The 23,159-nt window shown below is 37.6% G+C and overlaps 1 protein-coding gene across 10 annotated transcripts in view; it reads left to right on the forward strand.

Annotated features, from left to right (window-relative positions):
• The window catches only part of vps13c (vacuolar protein sorting 13 homolog C), a 259,753-nt gene that overhangs the window by 63,095 nt on the left and 173,499 nt on the right, over positions 1-23,159 (forward strand). For 7 of the 10 annotated variants that reach the window (XR_007434232.1, XR_007434233.1, XM_049473672.1 and 4 more), the window contains 14 exons: positions 2,192-2,321; positions 3,243-3,318; positions 4,415-4,515; positions 5,064-5,217; positions 6,596-6,675; positions 6,791-6,850; positions 8,135-8,285; positions 9,041-9,157; positions 10,371-10,474; positions 11,673-11,840; positions 12,505-12,540; positions 18,804-19,108; positions 19,873-20,020; positions 20,837-20,945. Coding sequence is in view for 8 of the 10 variants with exons in the window: in XM_049473672.1 (XP_049329629.1) it covers positions 2,192-2,321; positions 3,243-3,318; positions 4,415-4,515; positions 5,064-5,217; positions 6,596-6,675; positions 6,791-6,850; positions 8,135-8,285; positions 9,041-9,157; positions 10,371-10,474; positions 11,673-11,840; positions 12,505-12,540; positions 18,804-19,108; positions 19,873-20,020; positions 20,837-20,945 (1,739 nt within the window). In the remaining 2 variants the exon portion in view is untranslated. The remainder of the gene's footprint in view (positions 1-2,191; positions 2,322-3,242; positions 3,319-4,414; positions 4,516-5,063; positions 5,218-6,595; positions 6,676-6,790; positions 6,851-8,134; positions 8,286-9,040; positions 9,158-10,370; positions 10,475-11,672; positions 11,841-12,504; positions 12,541-18,803; positions 19,109-19,872; positions 20,021-20,836; positions 20,946-23,159) is intronic. The other 3 variants (XM_049473674.1, XM_049473679.1, XM_049473680.1) reach the window with 1 other exon arrangement.

Below are 23,159 nucleotides of genomic sequence, written 5' to 3' on the forward strand. Positions count from 1 at the left end.
ATAATGTGTGTGTGTGTGTATAATGTGTGTGTGTGTGTATAATGTGTGTGTATAATGTGTGTGTGTATAATGTGTGTGTGTGTGTATAATGTGTGTGTGTGTGTATAATGTGTGTGTATAATGTGTGTGTGTATAATGTGTGTGTATAATGTGTGTGTGTATAATGTGTGTGTGTATAATGTGTGTGTGTGTGTATAATGTGTGTGTGTGTGTATAATGTGTGTGTATAATGTGTGTGTGTATAATGTGTGTGTATATAATGTGTGTGTATAATGTGTGTGTATATAATGTGTGTGTATATAATGTGTGTGTATAATGTGTGTGTGTATAATGTGTGTGTATATAATGTGTGTGTATAATGTGTGTGTGTATAATGTGTGTGTGTATAATGTGTGTGTATATAATGTGTGTATATAATGTGTGTATATAATGTGTGTGTATAATGTGTGTGTGTATAATGTGTGTGTATAATGTGTGTGTGTATAATGTGTGTGTGTATAATGTGTGTGTGTATAATGTGTGTGTGTATAATGTGTGTGTATAATGTGTGTGTATAATGTGTGTGTATAATGTGTGTGTGTATAATGTGTGTGTGTATAATGTGTGTGTATAATGTGTGTGTATAATGTGTGTGTGTATAATGTGTGTGTGTATAATGTGTGTGTATAATGTGTGTGTGTATAATGTGTGTGTGTATAATGTGTGTGTGTATAATGTGTGTGTATAATGTGTGTGTATAATGTGTGTGTATAATGTGTGTGTGTATAATGTGTGTGTGTATAATGTGTGTGTATAATGTGTGTGTGTGTAATGTGTGTGTGTATAATGTGTGTGTATAATGTGTGTGTATAATGTGTGTGTATAATGTGTGTGTGTATAATGTGTGTGTGTATAATGTGTGTGTATAATGTGTGTGTGTATAATGTGTGTGTGTATAATGTGTGTGTATAATGTGTGTGTGTATAATGTGTGTGTGTATAATGTGTGTGTGTATAATGTGTGTGTATAATATGTGTGTGTGTGTGTGTATAATGTGTGTGTGTATAATGTGTGTGTGTATAATGTGTGTGTGTATAATGTGTGTGTGTATAATGTGTGTGTATATAATGTGTGTATATAATGTGTGTGTATAATGTGTGTGTGTATAATGTGTGTGTATAATGTGTGTGTGTATAATGTGTGTGTGTGTGTGTGTATAATGTGTGTGTGTGTGTATAATGTGTGTGTGTGTGTATAATGTGTGTGTATAATGTGTGTGTGTATAATGTGTGTGTGTGTGTATAATGTGTGTGTGTGTGTATAATGTGTGTGTATAATGTGTGTGTGTATAATGTGTGTGTATAATGTGTGTGTGTATAATGTGTGTGTGTATAATGTGTGTGTGTGTGTATAATGTGTGTGTGTGTGTATAATGTGTGTGTATAATGTGTGTGTGTATAATGTGTGTGTATATAATGTGTGTGTATAATGTGTGTGTATATAATGTGTGTGTATATAATGTGTGTGTATAATGTGTGTGTGTATAATGTGTGTGTGTATAATGTGTGTGTATATAATGTGTGTGTATAATGTGTGTGTGTATAATGTGTGTGTGTATAATGTGTGTGTATATAATGTGTGTATATAATGTGTGTATATAATGTGTGTGTATAATGTGTGTGTGTATAATGTGTGTGTATAATGTGTGTGTGTATAATGTGTGTGTGTATAATGTGTGTGTGTATAATGTGTGTGTGTATAATGTGTGTGTATAATGTGTGTGTATAATGTGTGTGTATAATGTGTGTGTGTATAATGTGTGTGTGTATAATGTGTGTGTATAATGTGTGTGTATAATGTGTGTGTGTATAATGTGTGTGTGTATAATGTGTGTGTATAATGTGTGTGTATAATGTGTGTGTATAATGTGTGTGTGTATAATGTGTGTGTGTATAATGTGTGTGTGTATAATGTGTGTGTATAATGTGTGTGTATAATGTGTGTGTATAATGTGTGTGTGTATAATGTGTGTGTGTATAATGTGTGTGTATATAATGTGTGTGTATAATGTGTGTGTGTATAATGTGTGTGTGTATAATGTGTGTGTATAATGTGTGTGTATAATGTGTGTGTATAATGTGTGTGTGTATAATGTGTGTGTGTATAATGTGTGTGTATATAATGTGTGTGTATAATGTGTGTGTGTGTTCAGGTTTAAGGTATCTGGAGAGCTTCCTCTGCTGCATGTGAGAATCTCTGATAAGAAGATGGAGGGGGTGATGGAGCTGGTGGACAGTATTCCTCTCCCGTACACGTCTCCACCCTCCACCCCCGTACAGAAGGTCAGCTGATCCTCCACACACTATTAACTCCTGCACTGAATTCACTACCACTCTCACACTGTTCACACTTCTCCTCAATAAACCACTTCACACACTCTAAACTCCTGTACCTACTTATCTGCGAATCTCATTATTAAATAGTAATAAAAGAGCACTTCAGTTTCTGAATCAGTTTCTCTGATTGTGCTATTTATAGGTTTATGTTTGAGTAAAATGAACATTGTTGTTTTATTCTATAAACTACAGACAACATTTCTCCCAAATTCCAAATAAAAATATTCTCATTTAGAGCATTTATTTACAGAAAATGAGAAATGACTGAAATAACAAAAAAGATGCAGAACTTTCAGACCTCAAATAATGCAAAGAAAACAAGTTCATATTCATAAAGTTTTAAGAGTTCAGAAATAATCAATATTTGGTGGAATAATCCTGGTTGGTTTTTAATCACAGTTTTAATTTCATGCATCTTGGCATCATGTTCTCCTCCACCAGTCTTACACACTGCTTTTGGATAACTTTATGCTGCTTTACTCCTGGTGTAAAAATTCAAGCAGTTCAGTTTGGTGGTTTGATGGTTTGTGATCATCCATCTTCCTCTTGATTATATTCCAGAGGTTTTATATTTGGTAAAATCAAAGAAACTCATCATTTTTAAGTGCTCTATTATTTTTTTCCAGAGCTGTAGTTTAGCAGTGACTGTAAATTTAGACTGCTGTCCAGTTTAGGAGGTGTGTGTGTAGTGTGTAGTGTGTGTGTGTTGAAATGAGCTCCATGCTGCTGGATATTAGCGTAATAGCTGCCGTCACAACATCCTAATTACAGCCTTTCATACTGCTAATGACTGTTTTACCCAAACTAACTACACACACTGCTTCTGATTATCTCTCTGTGTGTGTCTGTGTGTCTGTGTGTGTGCAGGCACTGCCATTAGTGGATGCTAGGCCGAGAGTCCTGACTCTAGATCCATTAGCTCTGCCGTACACCATGGAGTCAGGTTAGACCCAGTAAAATAATCCCCAGCACTCTTAAAATAAGCCTCAGCATCTCTAAAATAACCCCTAGCACCCCTAAAATAAGCCTCAGCACCTTTAAAATTAGTCTCAGCACCTCTAAAAAAGCCCCAGCACCTCTAAAATAAGCCTCAGCACCTTTAAAATTAGTCTCAGCACCTCTAAAATAAGCCCCAGCACCTCTAAAATAAGCCTCAGCACCTTTAAAATTAGTCTCAGCACCTCTAAAAAAGCCCCAGCACCTCTAAAATAAGCCTCAGCACCTTTAAAATTAGTCTCGGCACCTCTAAAATAAACTCCAGCACCTCTAAAATAAGCCTCATCACCTTTAAAATTAGTCTCAGCACCTCTAAAAAAGCCCCAGCACCTCTAAAATAAGCCTCAGCACCTCTAAAATAAACTCCAGCACCTCTAAAATAAGCCTCAGCACCCCTAAAATAAGCCTCAGCACCTCTAAAATAAGCCCCAGCACCTCTAACATAAGCCCCAGCACCTCTAAAATAAGTCTCAGCACCTCTAAAATAAGCCTCAGCACCTCTAAAATAAACTCCAGCACCTCTAAAATAAGCCTCATCACCCCTAAAATAAGCCTCAGCACCTCTAAAATAAGCCCCAGCACCTCTAACATAAGCCCCAGCACCTCTAACATAAGCCCCAGCACCTCTAACATAAGCCCCAGCACCTCTAAAATAAGTCTCAGCACCTCTAAAATAAGCCTCAGCACCTCTAAAATAAGTCTCAGCATCTTTAAAATAAGCCTCAGCACCTCTAAAATAAGCCTCAGCATCTTTAAAATAAGCCTCAGCACCTCTAAAATTAGCCTCAGCACCTCTAACATAAGCCTCAGCACCTCTAAAATAACCCCTAGCACCTTTTAAATTAGTCTCAGCACCCCTAAAATTAGTCTCAGCACCTCTGAAATAAGCCTCAGCACCTCTAAAATATACTCCAGCTCCTCTAAAATAAGCCCCAGCACCTCTAAAATAAGCCTCAGCACATCTAAAATAAGCCCCATCACGTTTAAAAAAAGGCTCAGCATCTCGAAAATGTGTGTGTGTGTGTGTGTGTGTGTGTGTGTAGATTCTGAAGAAGATACCAGTGAAAGGTCTCTGGATGAAGAAGGTCAGAGGTCAGCTTTTGAAGAGCTCACCAATGTCCAGTTTAAGTTTGAAGTCCGGAAGGTAAAACTCTTAATTCTTTTATTCTGAGATCTGTTACTTTAATACTTTTACAATTACATTTTACTTTTTAACTTTTATGTTATCACTTTATTATTTATATAAAAGTAAAACACCAAATCCACCGGAGATCCTATTTAAACCTATAGTTACACACAGAGGTGGGTAGAGTTCAGGTACAGAAAGTAAAAATCCACCCCGGGCTGAGAGAGTTTTGTTGGCTGAGCTGCAGCAGAGCCGCTCAGGCAGTTGGAACAAACAAAACTCCGGGGTGGATTTTTACTTTTAACTAGTGTAAACAGAACTGTTCTAAACGTTTAAACACCTATCTATCTCAATTGTACTTGGCTGGTGGTGTTTTTCCTCCATAGACTAATTCTAACCATTTGTTTCTTAGCTCTGAATTACTGGGTAAAGTATATAAACACTGATGTGTTATTCTCACAAATAACACAGGAATGAACAGGAAGAGGAAGAGTTTCATCATGTGCAGCATCATAAACAACTCAGAGAGGCCTACTGTATTTCACAATGAAGTGTGTGTGTGTTAGGTGATGTTGGAGCTCACTCGGCAGGCGGATCAGGAACACACAGTGTTAGCTCTGAATGTTACTCAGTTAGGAGCTGAAGGCAAACTGAGGACTTATGACCTCACTGTGACATCATACCTGCGCAAGATCAGTCTGGATTACTGCGAGACCGGAGGTACACTTACTTACTTATTTATTTATCATTTATACGACTTATTTATACTTTATACAACAGTTTTTTTTGTTGACCTCACAATCTGATTGGTTGAGAAGTGTTCTATAATTACTTCTCACACTAAATCTGTATCACTCTACGGCCACGTTTGTCGAGTAACAGCATCAACACACGCAGCATTAGCATTAGCTTAGCACAGGCTAGCGCCCAGCCGAGGCACGCTCGCCCGCAGCGCTGGCTCATCATCCATCAGTCACCTCGGCCGAAGTCTAATAGGCAGAACGGTAACCAGCTAAGCTAATGCTAAGCTAAAGCAAGCTACGCTAACCTAACCACAGTCCTGCAGGTGCATTTAGCCTTCCAGCTAGCTAATCTAATCAACACTACCCAGCAAACTGTCAGAAATACTCACAAATTCACAGCTTTCACATGAAGACGACTTTCAGCGTTATTTTAACTTTTACCAACTGCTTACTGGCGGAAGGCACAGTCCGTATTTAACCACATTCACTAACCACTTTATTTATTTTGTGTAAAATGTTGTATAAAAGTGATAGAACCCTCTAGATCAGGGGTGTCCAAACTTTTTTTGTTGGGGGCCAGAAGGAGAAATATATTTGAAGTCACGGACCACAGACTCTTTGTATTCCACTTTAAATAATATTTTTTTTCTGATTACTTTCATTTACACACCATTTTACTTGACTTACTATCTTTATCTTTGACAGTGTTGTGTAAACTAAGATTTTTCAAATTGATGTTTCATTTCACGATGCCTCTTAATATTAAACTCCTTAATTACGGCAACTTTTAGACTCTTTGGCCCGTTTTTCTACGCTAGAAATGCGCACTCTCTCCGCTTTTAGACTCTTTGCCCCCTTTTTCTGCACTAGAAATGCGCACCCTCTCCGCTTTTAGACTCTTTGGCCCGTTTTTCTGCGCTAGAAATGCGCACTCTCTCCGCTTTTAGACTCTTTGCCCCCTTTTTCTGCACTAGAAATGCGCACTCTCTCCGCTTTTAGACTCTTTTGCCCCATTTTCTGCGCTAGAAATGCGCACTCTCTCCGCTTTTAGACTCTTTGGCTCGTTTCTGACACCTAGCGTTTAAACTTTGAATCTCACACTATAAAAACCTGCTTAACAGCGGGCCAACTTTCATTCTATTTCTAAAATACCTCGCGGGCCGCTCCAAAAAAGGAAACGGGCCACAAATGGTCCGCGGGCCGCAGTTTGGACACCCCTGCTCTAGATCATGAGTAATCGTGAATAACATCACGACATTGCTTAAACATATTTTAAATCTATAAAATAAAAAATGCTTTTTGCTTGTCTTTTAACAATGTCTTTCTTGCTTTGTGTGTATTTTTGTGTATTTCAGTTGGTCAGAATGAACCACTTCATCTGATTCGTTCATCAGATAAACACGAGTCTGATCTGCTGAAAGTGGAATACACTAAGGTGAGCACAGCGAGACCTGCTGTAAACCCTGTAAAAACACTGTAAAAATATTGTAAACAATGTAAACACTGTGTGTGTGTGTGTGTGTGTGTGTGTGTGTGTGTGTGTCCTGCAGGCGGATGTATCTGGACCGAGTTTTCAGACTCTGTTTGACAGTACAGAGCAGACGCTAAAGGTAACGGGTTTTAATGCTCTACTACATTAATGTTTCACACGTCATCTACTGTTATAATAAAGCTTTTGTTCTTTATGGATTTATTTTTTCTCCTTTCATTACTTTTACTTTTATACTTTAAGTAGTTTTGAATCCAGTACTTTTTTAAACACTTTTACTGAGAGAGTAAAAAAGGTTAAGTTGATGCTTCCACTTTTTCATTCATGCTAAAATGTCTGGTTGTGTCTCTAGTGTGATTAAAGTCATGTGAGCTGTGTGTTTTTTGTTAAAAAAAAAAAAAAGTGCTCCGGTGTTTCTGTATAACCCTGTTTTAGTTCACTGGATAAGTGATTTCTGAAGAACAAAGACAGGATTTGGACTTTTTTTTTTTATATAATTTTATTTCTAATTTTTCCCATTTTCTCCCCAATTTACACGGCCAATTACCCAACCCATTCATTAGGACTCTATCACTAGTGATGCCCCAACACACCAGGAGGGTGAAGACTAACACATGCTTCCTCCGATACATGTGAAGTCAGACACCGCTTCTTTTCAAGCTGCTGCTGATGCTGTAGCATTACCGAGTAGCATCACAGTGCGCTTGGAGGAAAGCACAGCGGCTCGGCTCCGGTACATCAGCTCACAGACGCCCTGTGCTGCAGACATCACCCTAGGAGAGAGCAGGGCCAATTGTGCTCCCTCTAACGCCGGCAGCTTGATGGCAAAGCTGCATGAGCGTGGGTTCGAACTGGCGACCTCCTGCTCATAGTGGCAGCGCTTTAGACCGCTGGACCACTCGGCGCCCCAGGATTTGGACTTGAAATCCTGCTCATGAATATTCATACATGCAAATGTATCTCCTCTGATTGGCTAACAGCACTGCAGCAGAGAAGGCCTACCTGCTGCCTTTGCTCCTCCCACAGTCAATTTTAAAGCTCTAAAACTCAAAAGATAAAATGTTTTCAGAGTTACAGACTTAGTTATAAAGATATAGAACGCTGGATAAAATTAACCCTTAAACTTCATTAAAAAAAGTTTCTTTTAGTTAAACTAACTCTACTAACTCTACACCATGTTGAAGCTCCAGAGTTTATATACGCTCTATATTATAAAATCTGAGGTGAACGGTGCTCGCTTTGACCGGTGTTCTGTCGAGTTGTGCTGCCTTGTCAAACCGTGCTTTCCTAGTGTTTAGTATTTAAAACACAGAATTCACCGGAGATCCAATTTAAACATATAGTTACTTACACAAGAACGCTAACGCTAACTAGTGCTCAGAGTCTTGGTGTGTGTTTTGTACAGGTGGAGTTTTCCTCGCTGGATTTCCTCCTCCACACTAAAGCCCTGCTGTCCTCCATCAACTACCTCAACTCAGCCCTGCCTCACCGCCTCACTGCCTCTAAAGACCCCGATACCAGGAGACACGCCCACCCAGCTACAGCCGGGAAAACAGGTACTACACACACACACTACACACACACACACACACTATACACTACACACACTGCACACACACACTATACACACACACACACACACATTATGAACACACACACTATACACACACACTACACACACACACACATTATGAACACACACACTATACACACACACTACACACACACACACACACACACACACACACACTACACACACACACACACACTATACACTACACACACTGCACACACACACTATACACACACACACTCACACACATTATGAACACACACACTATACACACACACTACACACACACACACACACACCCACACACTATACACACACACACACACACACACACTATACACACACACACACATAATACACACACACACTGCTTGAATCTGATTGGTTGTACTGATTAATGCTGTGTGTTTTCTGCTCTGTAGGTTTTTTCGTAGGTAATTGATTTTACATTTTGCACTGGTCTGTATGTGATTCGGGATGTGATGCAGGATGTGATGCTAAAATGATGTAATGCAGGATGTGATGAGGGATGTGATGAGGGATGTGATGAGGGATGTGATGCGGAATGTTATAAGTGATGTGATGCTGTAATAATATGATGCAGGATGTGATGAGAGGTTTGACGAGGGATGTGATGAGAGATGTGATGCTGTAATGATGTGATGCTTGTGATGGGAATGACTGATGTGGATCTACAGCAGGTGTTATGTCAGTAACGGTTCTGCTGTGATGTTCTAGTGTCTAAAGGTTCTAAGGACTCGGGGGTGGTGAGTTTTAAGCTGTACGCTATGCTGGGATCCTTCGGCGTGATCGTGTGCGACGACAGAAGCAGCATCGCTAATATTCAGATCAAAGGTACAAATTCTTATCATCACTGTAATGATGTGATACACATGTAACACACTACCAGACTTACCTGCTTCTATATGTCACCGCTCACACTCACCTGTACTGTCCTAAAGAGTACCAGCTGAAAACTCTTGTGCTTTGCTTACCTGGGTGACTCCACCCTCTGTTTTCAGGGGAGGAGTCTATAGAAAACCTGTGAAGAGAAGAAATGTTATTTACCATATTTAATTTACCTAAAAATCATCAGAGCTGCTTATAATCCGGTGCTCCTTATGTATGAATTCTATCAGTCAGGTATTAAGGAGCAGTAAAGCCGCTTCACTGAAGTACAGAGTTATACAGGAGTTTCAGTTTAGTTCTCCAGCACTGAGACTGGTGCAGCATTAGCATTAGCTGTTAACCGCGCTAAGTCACCAGAGTTCAGAGGTGAGTATATCAGACTGTAGTGTGCAGCGTGTTAACCGTGTTTAAAGCTAGCTAAAGCTGGGTTACGGGAACACTCACTCAGGTTTCCTCAGTGTAGCACTGTTGGGCATCATTTACTAGCACTAATTGTTGGCACTAGCAGTTAGCAGCTAATGCTAATGCTCCATCCTTAGTGCTGGAAATTTTGAAAGCAAAGGTTACTGTAAATAAACAGAAGAGCTTTACTCAGGAGAGAAATATGTTTAGATTAACATTCAATGTTTTAAATGAGAGTCTTTTTTCAAAAATTGCAGTTTTGTTTACTTAACTTAACTTAGCTTAGCTTACTTAGCTTTACAGGGGACCTGCTAAATTAGAAAGGAAAACATGGTGACACTCCTGTTCCTTACTAGTGTCACATAATGCGGCTTATAGTGCCAAACATTGACTATTCATCCACATGTTCTGCTTTTTGTAATGTATAATAATCTGTATTATAATGTTTATAATTTGTTATGCTATTGCACACTGTGTAATAGAGGTAATTACTACCTCACTGGTCTATTTTGCACACTTTTTGCACACTGCATAATTTGCACACTGTCTTGTTATTTATTATTCTTTGTCTGTATGGTGTTGTATTGTCTGTCTGCACTTTTGTACTGTTGCACTATTGTTCTGTCTACACTGTGTTTATGTGCACCATGGTCCCTGGAGGAACGTTGTTTCGTTTCACTGTGTACTCTGTATATAGCTGAAATGACAATAAAAAACACTTTGACTTTGACTGATTGGTTTGTGGATTGTTCTCCAGGCGTCGATGCGTCTGTTGTAGTTCAGACTAAAGAGACGGAGGTGTTCGCCAGGCTGCGGGACATCGTGGTGATGGACGTGGACCCAAAAACCATCCATAAGAAGGTGTGAGGATCTGATCAGGTTCTACACTCTGTATCAGATCAGTACAGTTTAATAACTGGTGTAGTTTAGATATCAGACGTCTGCAGTTTCTTAAAAAGTCTAAAAACAGCTTTAACCCTTTCAGACCATCAGTGTAACATTTATCAGTTCCATTTTCTGAACGTTTTAAGCTAAATTCAAAATTGGAAAATTGGGTGTGAAACTTAAATATTTCATTTTTTCCACTTAGTATAATAATGAAGAAATGGGTTTTTGGTCAGTGTAATACTTATCAGTTTAATTTTCTGACTGTTTGAGGTTAAAACCAAAAAAATAAAAATTGGATGTAAAAACTCTTTTGTACATTTTTTTTTATAATATTTAGTTTTTCTTCTCTGCCCCTTACAATCAGAATTTTTGAAAAAAAAAAATTTTTTTGCATCTTGTGACAAAATTTAATTGGAATATCCGATCAGATTTGTGTTACAAGATACAAAAATGGAAACATCTGAAAATTATGGAAAGATTCACTTTTTAATTTTTCCTAAAATTCAGGTTTTTTTATGTAGTGCAGTGTACAAGAAAATAAGTTTTCATCGAATTTTCCAATTTAATTTTTTCCATTTCTGCCCCCCACAATCGAAATTTCAGGAAAATTAAAAAAATATATATCTATTCCTTATTTTTTTTGTTTTGTTTTTGCATCTTGTAACAGAAGTTTATAGAAGGATTATAGCATCGGATTTGTGTTACAAAAGATACAAAAAAATGGACAAATCTGAACATCGAAGATTCAACTTTTAATTTGTTGTTGAAATTCTGTTTGCAAAAGGCAGAAATAAAAAAACAGATAAAATTTTCTAATTTTGATTTTACTTTTACATTTACATTTACATTTATGGCATTTAGCAGACGCCCCTATCCAGAGCGACTTACAACAGAGCTTCAGTGTTACTTCAGATATAAAAGCTAGTTTGTAGACTAGGATCAAGAGATACATAGAACTTAATCATGTTTAGAACCCTAGAACTCTAGGGTTTAGAACCCTCACACACATATTTTAGCTTGAAACGTTCAGAAAATTGAATTGGTACTTTACTCTGAAGATCAGTGTAACGTTTATTAATTTATTTTTTTGAGGATTTTCCAATTTTAGTGTGTTTTTTTCATTTTCATTTAATTACTATGAATTATTGTGTGTGTGTGTGTGTGTGTGTAGGTGGTATCTATAGTAGGGGAGGAGGTGTTCAGCTTTAAGATGAGTTTGTATCCCGGAGCTACAGAGGGGGATGGTTACTGTGACACCGCTAGAGTGGACAGCAGGGTCACGCTGAGACTGGGCTGCATCCAGATCACCTACCTGCACAAGTTCCTCACGTCTCTGATGGTGAGAGAGGAACACACACACTATACACACACACACTCACACACACTATACACACAGGCACACACTCACACACACAATCTAAACACACACACACTCACACACTGATTATTAAAGCAGAGCTCCAGTGAAGTGTGGAGCTACTTTGAGCTGAATAACGGTGTAAAAAGTGATTTATCTGCAGGGTAAAATATGCCCCATATCACTCATTCTAAAGCCTGTTTGGGTAAAGAGCAGAAAATACTGGATGTTAGAAAACTGCAGGAGAGCGGAGGAGAGATATTCAACACAGATAACAACTTTATATCATGTTTTAATACACTAAAAGCCTATTTCACATTAGAGTTCTCATTTAGCTTAGAGAGCTATAGCTGGGAGACCTGCTGAATTAAAAAAGGAAACATGGCGATGCCCCTATTCCTTACTAGTGTTGCATAAAATGCACTTAATAGTGCGAAAAAATCCCCACTCACAACAGTGATAAAGACATTAATACTGATTACAGTAAACATTTTGCTGGATTGTTGTTGTTGTTGTTATTAATTGTTTGTCTTTGTCTTTTTGTCTTTTTTTTCTCTTTTTATGTTTTTAATCGTATTTAATTTAACGTTATGTTGCTGTTTTTCTCTCCTGATTGTTGTTTTTAAATGTGTTTTCTTATTTCCAGGAATCTTTTAGCTTTCAGTATCCCTCCACCGACGAGGTACAGGCTCGAGCATGCAGCACCACAGCGTCTTAAGCTTCGCGGCTTCACTATTAATGCACTATCGCTCACTCGCTCACACCCAGGCACCTGCTAGTTTAAAACAGTTTATATATATATATATATACAGCTCTGTAAAAGTAAGATATATATATTAATTATATATATTATTATTATATTATATTATTATATATATTAAGAGCACTTAAAAATGCTGATTTTCTTTGATTTTATCAAATTGAAAACCTCTGGAATATAATCAAGAGGAAGATGGATGATCACAAACCATCAAACCACCAAACTGAACTGCTTGAATTTTTGCACCAGGAGTAAAGCAGCATAAAGTTATCCAAAAGCAGTGTGTAAGACTGGTGGAGGAGAACATGATGCCAAGATGCATGAAAAAAAAACTGTGATTAAAAACCAACCAGGATTATTCCACCAAATATTGATTATTTCTGAACTCTTAAAACTTTATGAACATGAACTTGTTTTCTTTGCATTATTTGAGGTCTGAAAGCTCTGCATCTTTTTTGTTATTTCAGTCATTTCTCATTTTCTGTAAATAAATGCTCTAAATGAGAATATTTTTATTTGTAATTTGGGAGAAATGTTGTCTGTAGTTTATAGAATAAAACAACAATGTTCATTTTACTCAAACATAAACCTATAAATAGATAAATCAGAGAAACTGATTCAGAAACTGAAGTGCTCTCTTTAAATTTTTATTTTTTTCAGAGCTGTTTGTGTGTATAAATAATGGGGATGCACCAAAATAAGAATTGTGGGCCAGTACTGATATGCCATAAATAAACACGTAACCATACAGGGTAAAAAATGCATTAAAATAAAATAAATATGTACATAATAATAATTTTGCTCTCAAAAACTTTTTTTTGTCTCTTCTGGAGACACAAATACATGATTTTTTTTTTCACATATAATCAAGTATAATATTTCTATTTCTGTATGTTCCTGTATGTTTTAAAGCAGATATGCATCCCTTTATAATATGTATTTTACTAGCTGTTACTATTAAGCTGCTAATTGATATTAATATTAATATTAACACATTGACTAAAAGTAAGTAATCATTTGATAACACTGAAACCTACAGTAATTTAAAAAAATCTATATATACAGTGTCGTAAAAAAGTATTTGCCTCAATACAGATTTCTTTTGTTTTTGCTTTTTTTAATATATATATATTTTTTTTCAAAATTTTAAAATCAACTTTAATATCAGACAAAGAAAACCTGAGAAAAGACTAAAAGTAGTTTTAGATTGAAACTAAAAGATTCCTCTGCCTGGTGGTGATTCTGGTGTTTTGCAGTTGATAAGGAGTGATGTGAAGGATTTGCGTATGTTTTTGAGGATTCTGCACGTGTGAATTAATGCATTTTATGGGCCATTTCACTAAATAAGTGCCATTTCTCCAGGAAATTACATGTATAAATTTGCACAAAAAAAAACTTTAAAATACATTTTATCATTAATCATAGTGTCTTCTACATTGACCTAATTGTAAAAGTAAGATATGTAATTAAAACATTAATAAAAACGACTTATAACACTGAAAAACTAGCAATAGTTACCTGTCCCCCCCCCCCCCCCCCACTCTATAACTATAAACTTTACCATGAAATATAATCAATAAAATCCTTCAGAGATGTAAGTTTTTTTTTTTCATTGTTATTTGACTCCAAATCCCGTATATGCTTTAAATTTTTTTTTTCATTTTTTCAAATCTGTAATATTTAACTTAAAAATACACATTTTAGTTGTATTCGTGTTCCTGGGTTTCACTCAGTCCTGTTACCGTAACACATTACCCCTGATCATCTGAAACATCTGGAACATTCTACAACAGGAAGTCACATCTACAACAGGAAGTGACATCATCAGCTGGTTCTGGTTCTGAAGATCATGGGAAGATCAGAATTAAGTTCCTCATTAGTTTTTTTTTCTGTATATTTGATCTTATTGTAACGATGACTGAGGAGCTCAATCTCAACACTCAGTCCTGTTACCTACATTCATTCTTACATCTTATTGGTTTATTTTTAAAATACTGATTTGGGGAAAAACACTAGAATGTGATCAGTGTTCTCATGCTACTAGCATAGCCACCATTTAGCTATTTTTTATGTTTTTGTTAATTCTATGCTTAAAAACTCATTCCTGTTACTTTCATTCCTGTTACTGAAAACATATAAAATGTAACAGGAGTGAGTTCCAGTAACAGGAGTGAGTGGCAGTAACAGGAGTGAGTGGCAGTAACAGGAGCGAGTTCCGGTAACAGGAGCGAGTTCCGGTAACAGGAGCGAGTTCCGGTAACAGGAGCGAGTTCCGGTAACAGGAGCGAGTTCCGGTAACAGGAGCGAGTTCCGGTAACAGGAGCGAGTTCCGGTAACAGGAGCGAGTTCCGGTAACAGGAGCGAGTTCCGGTAACAGGAGCGAGTTCCGGTAACAGGAGCGAGTTCCGGTAACAGGAGCGAGTTCCGGTAACAGGAGCGAGTTCCGGTAACAGGAGCGAGTTCCGGTAACAGGAGCGAGTTCCGGTAACAGGAGCGAGTTCCAGTAACAGGAGCGAGTTCCAGTAACAGGAGTTTTTTTTTTTTTGTCATAAATATCAATTATTTTAATTGGCAACCATCTCTTTAAAATAAAGACTTTCCTGAGAGAAAATCAAATAAATGGAATTAGTGGAGTTGCTTTTAAACATGTTTTTGAATTGTTTTAAATGAGTTTTGTAACCATATTCAGATTAGAAAGGTACCTGAGTTAGTAGTTAAATATATGCGTGTTATTAGATTCAGAGTTGAAATAAAAAAAATAGTTTTAAAAAGTTTAATTTGAAGGATTTTCAACAAGTAAATGGCACCTATTGGGTGGAATGGCTCTTTTATATGAATATATATAATAATAATTGTTATAAAGTGGAATGTCGGCACTAAGAGAATGCTGTTATTGAAGAACACACTTCTCTATCTCTACATGCTTTGCAGACATGCAGCACAAACCTCACCCTCCTCACGTTCTGATCTTCTCCTTCCATTCATCACATCTTACGTTCTTTCACTCAGAAGATAAACTCAGATAAACACCCTTTAAGCCACTTCAGCTGCTCAAATTTACAGCTTCCTGTTGTAAATTAGCTGTTTAGCGCTGGCGGATGCTGAGAAACGCTCCTGCATGAGGTTCATCATTACAGACCGGCTCACCTCCACCCTCTCATTACCTGTTCACACCTGGTGATAACATGCGTCCTGATGGTGGGCGTGTCCACCGGAATATATGTAGTCAATCATAAGTTTAATATTTTTCATTTTTAGTGAACCTCACTGTGATCTACAGTCCTATAAATCCATATTCCGCCATTTTTAGCCTCTCTTATGTGTTTTTAAGACGCCTGTTCTGTGTGTGTGAGGCTCGTATGTGTGTGTGAAGTCATGGCCTGCTGTTCCCTGATTGGCTGGAAGCAGCAGGGCGGTCGATTCATTTAAATAAATTTGTGTTTAGCGCAACGCAACCCAGCATGCACCGAGGCATGTGGCCGCTCTCTCCATTGAAATGAGTGGGATGCGGTGGGGCTTAGGTGCCAGTGGACGCACACCGTTAGGGTTAGATTCAACTCTTCTCGCAAAGGCTTTCCACGAGGTTTAGGAGCGTGTTTATGGTGTTTATGGGAGTTTGTTTCTTTGACCATTCTTTTAGAAGAGTGTTGGGGATGTCAGACATGAATGATGAGTGGATGGTGACTGTGGGTGTGGTCACCGTGACCCGGCATACCTGTCAAGTCTCTCGTTTTGGCCGGGAAACTACCGTATTTTACTCCTCTTTCCCGCCGTCCTCCCGTATTAGTATTTTCCCGTAAATTTCCCGTATTCTATTAAAATAAAAAAATATATATTATTGAGGAGACAGGGCACTGACCGCTCTGTGTCTCTTAACCAATCGTGGAGCCGGTTCAAGGAGAAAGTCCCGCCTTTCAGGAGAAACAGCCAATCAGCTTGCAAAGGAGGGTCAGTGTGGGGAAGCCACAGGCAGCTAGTCGGAGCAGCTGATGTTAAAACAGATCTGGATATTCAGAGATTTTTCTAAAAGAAAGGTAACGGTAGGCTAATCATGTAAACTGTGATGAGATTTTTCTGATAGCTGCTTAAAAATACTCGTCTGCGAAATAAAACACACAGATTAAACCTTTTAAAATAAAAAAAATACAGCTTGTGACTCAGTTTAACTAGAAATGTGGAGAGGACCGACATTAACTGAACTGATCAGGAGTGATCAAAAGAAAGAAGTATTAATTAAAAATGATTAATTGTGTAGCCCATTAGGACTAATTCTTACTGATGGAATATATCTGGTCCTTTTAGTAAAAGCTCATGATACTATTTTTTAGGTCACCAACAGTCATTTTGCAGAATTTGTGCACCCTTTGTTCAATTTTAAATCTATTAAATAAAAATATATAACATAATGCATTTATTACAAAAAAGACATGAAATCTTAATTAAAAATATATATATCTAGAAAAGAGTTTTTTAATTTGGCTGTATTAAAAGAATGACATATGTAGGAATGTCCACAACATGTTCAGATTCTGATAATCTAATTGTAGTGTGTAAATGGTTCACATGTGGTTATTTTAGATTTTTTGTAAACCTGTCTTAAAATGTAAGAGATACTGAACCTTCGTTGGGCTGGTGGGACGGCTTTAAGTGTACAGAGGAAAATATCCCTTATTTTTAAATCTAAAACTTGACAGGTATGTGACCCGGTAGTTCAGAAGCACAGAGCCACAGACGCAAGAAGTAAATGAACTCAAAACGTACCTTAATTAGGAAAAATTTCCTCCATCAACACGCAAATCTAATGTCAGGAAACATAATAACGGCCCAGTGCAGCTTTAGTCTCTTAACTAAGTGTTTCTTAGGTTTGTGTCGCCTCAGTAAGGTTCTTTATGCCGGTCCAATGCGGGCCAGCTGGGACAGACCGGGGCTGCACGTCATGTTGTTAGGCCCACGGTTCCCCTGCCTCTGTAATTCACAATGTATATATACGTATATATAAATAAACTACTTTGATTAGGTTATAGGGTTCCAACATTTTAAAATACGACTATACTTATAAATGGTTAATAAATGGTTCATAAACTAGATTATTAAGTATTATTGATTAGGATGGGAATGCCTTAAAACCATCGATAAGCAGTTACAACACATCGATTAAAAAGGCAACAGTTATTCATTGTTTGCTCAGTCATTTAAAGCAACTGAGTCATTTAATTTGTAGTAAATACTGTAGTTAAATATACTAACAAATATATTAATATTGCAGGTTTAATGCTGATTGATGGAAAACAAAGTAAGATCAGTATCTAGAAAGATCTGAGGTTTGACAGCAGAATAAGTGTGGAATCATTACTTTCTATCCATTTCTATCCATGTAGTTATTTAGTTATCAACTGCCTATTAATGAATTTTAAAGTATTTACAGCCTAATTAATAACCATTAATAATCTCCCTTATAAACCATTCATAAACCCTTTATAAAGGTAGTCTTATTTTATAGTGGTAGCGGTTATAGTCATATATAATATATATATTCTGCATTTCTGCTTCTCTGCAACATTATACTTAATAATTTTGCAGAACCTTAACCCATTGGCCTCATATAGACACACTGCTGTATCATCTAGTGGCCACATGACAACATTCAAAACTCAATGGATTGAAATCAAGAGGGTGGGAATCCCAGTCAAAGGTTTTTACAGCCAGTTCAGACAGAAACATGGCCCAGATACAAAACTCCCATCAAATTTTATGTTAGAAACTATTCTCCTTATGTTTTTTTTGCTCTGCTCACTGTCGAAAGATAAAAGTTTGTTTTTGCACTTATTGGGTCAAAGATAGTTCTTAAATTTTAAAAGAAACAACAATTTCTAATTGAAGACATTGTTTTTTGCTTGCAAATATATATATATTAGGTGTGTGTTCAGGAATGGAAAGTTTCATGTCTTTAAAAGGGTGTAATTTCTTTATTAGTATATCATGTTAGCATTATATTAGTGCCATTTAATGGTCTTAAAATGCCAACAGTATCGTTTAGCGCAGTAATTTCTGGGACAGCCTACTCAGGACGCATGTTAACACCAGGTGTAACACGGTCTCACTGTCTCAGATCTTCCTCAGTTCTCCTCCACCCCTCTGAGAGATTAGTGATGGAGCGTTCACTGATGGTGTTTTCTCTTCTGCAGACGTTTGTGGATAACTTCCAGACGGCTAAAGAGGCTCTGAGCGCGGCCACGGCGCAGGCGGCGGAGAAAGCAGCGTCCAGCGTGAGAGACTTCGCCCAGAAGAGCTTCAGACTCTCCCTGAACATCAGACTGAAAGCTCCTCTAATCATCATCCCTCAGTCCTCCACTTCCCACAATGCCTTTGTTGTGGATTTGGGTCTGATCACTGTGAGCAACAGCTTCTCCCTGCTTCCTGCTGAGGGCTTCCCTCTCCCGGCCGTGATGGAGACCATGGACATCAACCTCACCCACCTCAAACTGTGCAGGTACTGTCATCAGCTTCCGGAGCCCCGAGAGAGCACACACAGTTGTCCTTGCTCTCTCTCTGGGTGGGTACAGTACAGTAGATGGCGCTCTCTCTTTCCCCTCATCACTCCTAGGGTGATGTGGATCAGCACAAGGCTGCGTCTGTGAGCTGATGTATCAGAACCGAGTCGCTGCACTTTCCTCCGAGCGTTAGCGCTGTGATGCTACTCGGTAATGCTACAGCATCAGCAGCAGCTCAAAAAGAGGCGGAGTCTGACTTCACATGTGTCGGAGGAGGCGTGTGCTGGTCTTCTTAACCCTCCTGGTGTTAAAGGAGCATCACTAGTGATGAAAATGTGATGAAAAAATAGGATAAAATGGGAAAAAATAGAGGGAAAAAAAGAATTTAATTTATAGATTATTGATTTCTGAACTCTTAAAACTTTATGAATATGAACTTGTTTTCTTTGCATTATTTGAGGTCTGAAAGCTCTGCATCTTTGTTGTTATTTCAGTCATTTCTCATTTTCTGTAAATAAATGCTCTAAATGAGAATATTTTTATTTGTAATTTGGGAGAAATGTTGTCTGTAGTTTATAGAATAAAACAACAATGTTCATTTTACTCAAATATAAACCTATAAATAGAAAAATCAGAGAAACTGATTCAGAAACTTCATTTTTCCCAGAGCTGTATGTGAATGATAAAGCAAGTAGCAGTATAAAATAGCAGTAAAAATGTGTTTTAATCCTCTGTTGAGTTTTTGAGTTTCTCTGTATTACAGGACGGTCCTGAGTCGAGACGCCCCTCAGTCGGAGGTGGAGCTCCTGCAACCCATTAACCTGGAGCTGCTGGTGAAGCGAAACCTGGCCGCCTCCTGGTTCACCAGCATCCCTGGAGTGGAGGTCACTGGAGTGCTGAAGTCTATGAACGTGAGTTTACTCTGCGTTCTATTAAAAATCTCATTTCATTCTTTTTTTTCATTCATTTTAAAATATCTAAGCAGTATAACACTGCTTTAGTCCGGTGGGGGAGTGGTGGAGGGGGCGTTACTTTACAACATGTGTAATAATGCCCTGCTAAGTGCAGTTCAGCCACTGACCTAGTCTTAGAGTCTCTGTAAAACACCAAATCCACCAGAGATCCTATTTAAACCTATAGTTACACACAGAGATGGGTAGAGTCCAGATCCAGAAAGTAAAAATCCACCCCGGGGTTTTGTTGGCAGAGCCGCCCAGGCAGTTGGAACAAAACCCCGGGGTGGATTTTTACTTTTAACCAGTGTAAACAGAACTGTTCTAAACTGTTTTTACACCTACCTATCTCTATTGTTCTTGGCTGGTGGTGTTTTTCCTCCATAGACTAATTCTAACCATTTGTTTCTTAGCTCTGAATTACTGGGTAAAGTATATAAACACTGATGTGTTATTCGCACAAATAACACAGGAATGAACTGCATGCTGTTCCTAGCGTTGTTGGTTATCTCCTCTCTGATGAGACGGCGTCGCCGCCCGGCTTTAGCTTGGTCTGTGGGCGGTCCCGAGCCGAGGTGGGCGGGGCCATGAATACTACTTATTGGGTTGATGTAGACACGGTGTTTTTCCTGATCGACTCGTTTTTCTGAATATTTTCTTTTACTAGCTGCTGCAGAGGATTTTAGAGGAAGGAGAGTTTTAAAGGGTAGATGTGTGGTATTCTGTAAATACAGTCACCTGACGGCAGGTGTGTGTTTGTGTTGGTTGTTGTAGATCTCTCTTGGTCAGGAAGATCTGGTGGTTCTGATGAGCATCCTAGCAGAAAACATCGGGGAGGGAAGCAGGACGATGTCTCCTGACCTGAAGAAACCGGCTATTGAGGGTAAAATAAATCTTACTAACTAATTAAAATAAATAGTTAGCTAGGTTATATATGTGTGTTAGTCAGCTTTAGCTAGCTAAGTTAGTTAAGTTGTGTGTGTAGGTAGAGTTAGCTAGCCTTGTTAGCTAGACTATATGTGTGTTAGTTGGTGTTAGCTAGCTTAATTAGTTAAATTGTGTGTGTAGTTAGCGTTAGCTAGCTAAGTTAGCTAGGTTATATGTTTGTTAGTAAGCTTGGTTTAATGTGTGTGGGGTTAGTTAGCTAGGTTATTATGTGTGTTAGTTAGCGTTAGCTAGCTAAGTTTGATAAGTTGTGTGTGTAAATTAGCTAGATTATATGTGTGTTAGTTAGATTTAGCTAGCTAAGTTAGCTAGGTTATATGTTTGTTAGTAAGCTTGGGTAAATGTGTGTGTGTTAGTTAGCTAGGTTATTATGTGTGTCAGTTAGCGTTAGCTAGCTTAATTAGTTAAATTGTGTGTGTTAGTTAGCGTTAGCTAGCTAAGTTAGCTAGGTTATATGTTTGTTTGTAAGCTCGGTTTAATGTGTGTGGGGTTAGTTAGCTAGGTTATTATGTGTGTTAGTTAGCGTTAGCTAGCTAAGTTTGATAAGTTGTGTGTGTAAATTAGCTAGATTATATGTGTGTTAGTTAGAGTTAGCCAGTTTAGTTACCTAGGTTATATGTGTGTGTTAGTTAGATTTAGCTAGCTAAGTTAGCTAGGTTATATGTTTGTTAGTAAGCTTGGGTAAATGTGTGTGTGTTAGTTAGCTAGGTTATTATGTGTGTCAGTTAGCGTTAGCTAGCTTAATTAGTTAAGTTAGCGTTAGCTAGCTTATTTAGCTAGATTATATCTGTGTTAGTTAGAGTTAGCTAGCTAAGTTAACTAGGTTATATGTGCGTTAGTTATATATAGGTTATATATATGTGTGTTAGTAAGCTTGGTTAAATGTGTGTGTGTTAGTTAGCATTAGCTAGCTAAGTTAGTTAAGTTGTGTGTGTAGTTAGCGTTAGCTAGCTAAGTTATCTAGGTTAAATGTGTACTGTACTATTTTACTATGTGTTTCTAATATTTGGAAGATACTGAGGATAGTAAGGTAATTAAGATTACTTCTACTACTACAAATAGTGTCACTGACTTCATTCAGATATGACTTTAATATCACCACTGATTAAATAATTGTTTGTGTAGACTGATTTAGATCTGTAGTTTCCAGGTGGCATGTAAGAGTTTTCAGTAGTGAATGTTAATTTGAGCATTAATTAATGAGTAGTTACTATAAAGGAGACATAATTAGTAAGTAGTTCTCCAGGAGATAAGTAAGGATTTCATAGTGAACTACTATAATCATTAGTTCAATAGTATCTATTGAGTAATTACTCAGTACTTCCTGGTAGTAAATAGAATAGGTTTATGGGTTACTGCAGTACTATTAATTACTTACTATGGAGCAGTATTAAGAGTTACCTGTGTTTTTAACAGAATTAGCAAAAACATGAAAAATAACTAATTGGCGGCTATGCTAATAGCATGAGGACACTGAGCACATTCTAGTGATTTTATAATGTTAGAGGCAGTGGTGTTATTATAATGTTAGAGGCAGTGGTGTTATTCGAATGTTAGAGGCAGTGGTGTTATTATAATGTTAGAGGCAGTGGTGTTATTCGAATGTTAGAGGCAGTGGTGTTATTATAATGTTAGAGGCAGTGGTGTTATTATAATGTTAGAGGCAGTGGTGTTATTATAATGTTAGAGGCAGTGGTGTTATTATAATGTTAGAGGCAGTGGTGTTATTATGTTAGAGACAGTGGTGTTATTATAATGTTAGAGGCAGTGGTGTTATTATAATGTTAGAGGCAGTGGTGTTATTATAATGTTAGAGGCAGTGGTGTTATTATAATGTTAGAGGCAGTGGTGTTATTATAATGTTAGAGGCAGTGGTGTTATTATAATGTTAGAGGCAGTGGTGTTATTATAATGTTAGAGGCAGTGGTGTTATTATTATAATGTTAGAGGCAGTGGTGTTATTATTATAATGTTAGAGGCAGTGGTGTTATTATAATGTTAGAGGCAGTGGTGTTATTATAATGTTAGAGGCAGTGGTGTTATTATAATGTTAGAGGCAGTGGTGTTATTATAATGTTAGAGGCAGTGGTGTTATTATTATATTAGAGGCAGTGGTGTTATTATAATGTTAGAGGCAGTGGTGTTATTATAA

The sequence above is a fragment of the Astyanax mexicanus genome, unplaced genomic scaffold, assembly GCF_023375975.1.
Source record: "Astyanax mexicanus isolate ESR-SI-001 unplaced genomic scaffold, AstMex3_surface scaffold_43, whole genome shotgun sequence".
Lineage (NCBI taxonomy): Eukaryota > Metazoa > Chordata > Actinopteri > Characiformes > Acestrorhamphidae > Astyanax > Astyanax mexicanus.